Below are 5,373 nucleotides of genomic sequence, written 5' to 3'. Positions count from 1 at the left end.
TTTCGTATTACCTTAATATTATAGTTTATATATAAATATATATAATAATTTTAATCATCTGAACTGATGCAAATCACATAACATTATTTTAAAAACTGTAGAACATCCTAAGTCATATGAGACTGTACGATTGGATGAAATACAGTAGAGTTGCTCTCTTGGTCTTTTAAACGTGAAATCAATGTACCATTGCTCTCGAAATAATTATTCAGGGTAGAAAAGTAAAAAATATTATTATAAAAAATATTACATCCAATTTTTAAATTTAAAAGCGTTATAGTTAAAAATTTAGTTACATTTTAATTATCAAAATAAAGATGATTATCTACGGTTTGATTAAAATTTAAAAATTAAAAGGTTCTTCAATATTTTTTTTTAAATTAAGTTCATTTTGTTCCATTAATGGGTATGAAAAGATATTTGATAAAATTATAAAATTACAATTACAATTTTCAATAAATACCTAGTTAAACACTTTGAAAAATATACTATCTATAATTATCAGTTGTGTACATGGTGATGGTAGTAAAAATGTCTTTCTAGTGAAAATGTCATGTCCATAAGTTGATTATTTTTCGAGTAACGATGAAAACCAATATTCGATTGCCTCAAATATCAATAGGCCAATAATATTTAGGAATAACTTTTCGTCAGTATTTCGAAATAATAAAAAAGCAATAAACACGCATTGCTGTCACGCTTGAACATATTGTGATTAGGAATGAGAGAGGTTAAATTTAAAGTGTATGTTTCACCACTCCAAATAGGTATGCCTAAGGTGTTGCAATTATGTTGTAGCCATACAATTTCGCTGAAACAGCAGCTGTGTTGCATGAGCAGTAATAGACGTACGGCCACGTATTTAACACTTCCAGTAACAATATTGTTGCGCGGCTGCTTCGTTACGCGGTAAAATGTGGTTTCGCGTCACGATAATGCTACTCACGTATGCCAATCTCGCGACGCTGCCCGCGAACGGTGCTCGCATACTGGCCGTTGAGACAATGAGTGGTAAGAGCCACTGGAACTTCATGAGCGGAGTACTCCGGCCACTGGTGGACAGCGGCCACACCGTCACCGCGTTCACGCCGTTCCCTGACGGCGACCGGGAGAACTACACCGAAGTGGACATTTCCGGCGATATGAGTCGCTTCCAGGACAAGGACTTGAAGGGCGTGATCGTGAATTGGAGCGATCCGATCAGAACAATCGATTTCATAGCCTCGTTGAGTAAGAAAAAGTGCGATATAATGTACGCCAACAATCGAATGATCGAAGTGATGCGGCAAAATGGCAATTCTCACTTCGACCTGGTCATTATCGAACCAATAATGTCAGAATGTGTATCGTACTTGGCTACTTTGTTAGACGTACCAATGATCTACGCGATACCGCTGTCCATAACGAGCTTGATGGAACGCTATAACACTGGCCATTTTCCGAACCCCGTAATCGACTCCCACGTGATGTCCGCCTACGGCATGCCAACTACGTTCGTTCAGCGGTTGGCTAATGCCGCCCTTATTGTCTATGGACTGGTCAGCACCGAGTTCACGGCGTCCCGGGTGAAATGCACCAATCCCAGGCCGTACGATTTGGTCCCACTCTACAAACCGTCTCTGGTGTTCGTTAATGGCCATCCCGTGATGACTGCACCGAGTCCGGGGGTTGCGAGTGTCGTCAACGTGGGTGGCATACATCTGACTGTGGCTAAGAGCTTACCTAAAGTAAGAAATGTGAACAATATTGTATACAGATAATATATTAAGTAACTCTTGACGTACATTTGAAAAAAAATTATAAATAAATCATTGAAAAATGTTTCGAGGAATGTAAACATTTTCCCACCACTAAAATTTTGTTTAAATGCGATATTGTTTCTTCATTTTAAAGCAATAAGTGAAATCCATTTAATATGGGTTGTCAACTATATAAAGATATATTGCAAGTCGAGAAAGATGCAATATATATAGCTCTCTAAGTCGAGAAAGATAAAAAGCTGAATACAGGAGCGTAGCTCTTTTCTATATCAATGATTTCCAAAGTGTGTTCCGCTTAGCCTATGGGTTCTGTGGGACAATTTCAAGGGTTTCGCTTGATTTTATAAAATTTAGAGTACTTATTGTAATAAACAATAAACATGAGTTATCTTTAAAAATATCTTTGAAAATGATCTACATAAAATGTGGCTATCTTTTTATCTTATCTAGATAAATTATTATTCCGTCAATAATTTAAATATTTTCGACACAAAATTATTTTAAACCACGCTTTTAGATCAGAGACTTTTTAATAATAAAATACAATAAGCAAATTGTTTAGAATTACTTAGTACGCATCAAGCTATGAATAAAAACGTATCGAGTCCAATGCAACGTATACCACTAATAATAAATGTAAATAATAAATAATATATATATAGTATATTACTATTTTCCGGAAAATGCTTTTTTCGAAATAATTATCCATCCATTATAAATAAGAGCCAATAGACGCTATGAAATAAACTACTCGTGCAATTCACGTGAAGCAAATCATTTTTTCTACGTAAATAATTGATATGATATTTTCTATTGATTGGATGTCATACAAAAACAATGATGTAACTGATTTAATATCGATTTTTTAATATTGATAGAAGACATCACACCCAGAAGAAGCATGATTCGTCTTTTATGGGTCAGGTATTGTATCGCCCTATAGCGTCAGGCACGCGGTTCGTCCGCAATGTAATTTTTTGTTCGAAATGGTCGGTCTCAAATGTAGATAATTAATAATAATAATATTACGGCATTATATATTTAAGATAACAACTATGACTTACGCTGAGTACGAATGTTGACACTATAAAATGTGTCTTCTTTTTCTCTTTTTCTTCTCTTGGAGTTTGTCGGCAATTAAGACCATCCCGTCACACATCCGATTCTCAATCCGTCCCTAAAATTCGTCGTCGATGGTTATCTTTGTTATTTGGGGAAAAACATTTTCATCTATAAATAGTTTACCCGTTGACTTCTACACATATGTGGCCCCTTAGACATTTATTTAATTGTGTTCTTATTGATAATACGTTTTATACACATTAAATTATGGGGAATAAAGAACCCACTAGAGTAAGATTAAAATACTAAGAATGATAACTGAGTATCTATTAGTTGCATACAACATTACATTTTTACTATCTGTTTTTTAATCTATATAAAAGTGGTTATCTTTTTTATATTATCTAGATACATATTTTAAGTGTCATCTATTTATCTAATCTAGATATATTAATAATCAATTAACCGTCATCTTATCTAGATGATTTATTGGTTATCAATGATAACTTATCATTGTACAACACTGATAAAAAAACAAAGTAAGAAAACTGAAAATCATAATGATTGAAACTTTTTGGTCTCGTATATTAGAAAACATGGTTTTTAATAATAAGATAATTCATACTTTATAATTATTTGTCCTTTAAAATATAAGTAAAATTCAAAGTGATTTATAACTAGATATATCATTTTTAGATATTACATATATTTATTTTCTTTATGTAGGACAATGAGAATGAAAAATGTGGATGAATTATCTAATAGAGAGTTAGATTATTAAATTATTTTGCATATTGATGTATAATTAAGATATAAGTGAATATTAAGGCCGTTTTTCATATTTTAGAAAACATTGTATTATTGTTCATAAAAATTTCAAATTAACATAAAATTTCTCAGATTTTCTCATTGTAGAAAAATAAATAATAGTTTATATAAAAAATCATTCAGTTTCTTGTGGGTAAATCATAGACAAAACATTATGTTATTATTATGTCTATGAGTACTATTGAAAAACATTGTAACAAAGTCAGATCATAAAATATAAAATGTATTAAATATATACTAAATTATACACTAAAATTAAATTTTTTTTATAATCAACCAAAAAATAGTGTACTACTGCAATTTATAATTTATTGTTTCTTTTTGTTTAATTTTAAGAAATATGATTTTATAACTTTTTAAATTTTTTTTATTAAACAAATATTAATTGTATATTAATAATATATTTGAGTTAAAATAGTTATTAATTAATGATTTAAATTTAATAATTAAATTACACATTTAAATGCATATTTGAAGAATTATGATTGACATTTAAGTTTTTATGTATATTGAATTTATAACATGAGGTAAAATATTAATGTTGAATTTACATATTGTAAATTTTTTTGTCATCATGATCAAATATTAAATTATATTTTTTATTGTAATTTGTATAATCAAATATGAATTAATAAGTGAAAACAAATTTTAACATATTTTACATGATCAAAAAATATTAAAAAAATATTTTGGGGTTTATTTTAGATCATATTAGCATCAAATTTTAAATATTTAAGAACCTAAAAATCTGCTTTTTTCGGTATATGAAGCGATGATAACAAATTATTCCATATTGTTAGGATATTTTGGAATTCATTGAACAATCACCGATTGGAGTAATTTATTTTTCATTTGGTTCTACTGTTAAAACGTCATCGCTACCTGAACACATTAAAAAAGCATTTTTTGAAGCTTTAGCAGAACTTCCTCAAAGAATATTGATGAAATATGAAGAAGAATTGCAAGATAAACCCAAAAACATAATGACAAAAAAGTGGCTACCCCAACGTGATATACTACGTACATAGAAAAAATATTTATATTTTATTATATATACCAATATTTAAAAGTAAATATACCATCAATTAATTTTTACAGTTCATCCAAACGTGAAATTATTTATTAGTCATGGAGGCATATCTGGGTTGTACGAAACTATTGACGCCGGAGTCCCAATCCTTGGATTTCCTTTATTCGGAGATCAGCCAAGAAATATAGACACTTTAGTAAACAATGGAATGGCGATATCAATGGACCTGTTTTCCGTAACTAAAGAATCGTTTTTGAAAAATGTTCTTGATCTTCTTAATAACGAAAAGTATACTAAAAGTGATAATATATAATGAACAAATTTTAACTTATGTCTTTATTCTTTTAGGTACACGAAAAATGCTAAATCATCTTCAGAAATCTTTAAAGATCGATCGATGTCACCAGAGCAGTCTGTTGTTTATTGGACTGAGTATGTTATTCGTCACAAAGGAGCCCCACATTTGAAATCGAATGCATATGCATTAACTTGGTATCAATACTACCTGGTGGATGTAATTTCATCAATATTAATATTTGTTTTCATCGTATTTTTTGTTATATATAAAGTTCTAAAACTAGGGTATTATATATTTATTAATTTTAAGCAAATTAAAACTTAATCTGAATAAATATTGCAACCCATTTTCTATATTCATATATAATAAAATTATACTTGCAATGTGTTTGGTAA

At 29.9% G+C, this 5,373-nt stretch overlaps 1 protein-coding gene across 1 annotated transcript; it reads left to right on the top strand.

Annotated features, from left to right (window-relative positions):
• Window positions 1-899: 899 nt before the first annotated feature.
• LOC112694057 (UDP-glucuronosyltransferase 2B19-like) lies at window positions 900-5,373 on the top strand. Its single transcript, XM_025569399.1, has 4 exons — window positions 900-1,727; window positions 4,451-4,670; window positions 4,749-4,968; window positions 5,029-5,373. The coding sequence occupies exons 1-4, from the start codon at window positions 915-917 to the stop codon at window positions 5,300-5,302; spliced, it is 1,527 nt and encodes a 508-aa protein (XP_025425184.1). The 5' UTR covers window positions 900-914; the 3' UTR covers window positions 5,303-5,373.

The sequence above is a fragment of the Sipha flava genome, unplaced genomic scaffold, assembly GCF_003268045.1.
Source record: "Sipha flava isolate LNK unplaced genomic scaffold, YSA_version1 122_pilon_pilon, whole genome shotgun sequence".
NCBI lineage: Eukaryota > Metazoa > Arthropoda > Insecta > Hemiptera > Aphididae > Sipha > Sipha flava.
Note: the sequence above shows the minus strand (reverse complement) of the source record. Positions and strands in the feature narration are given on the sequence as shown.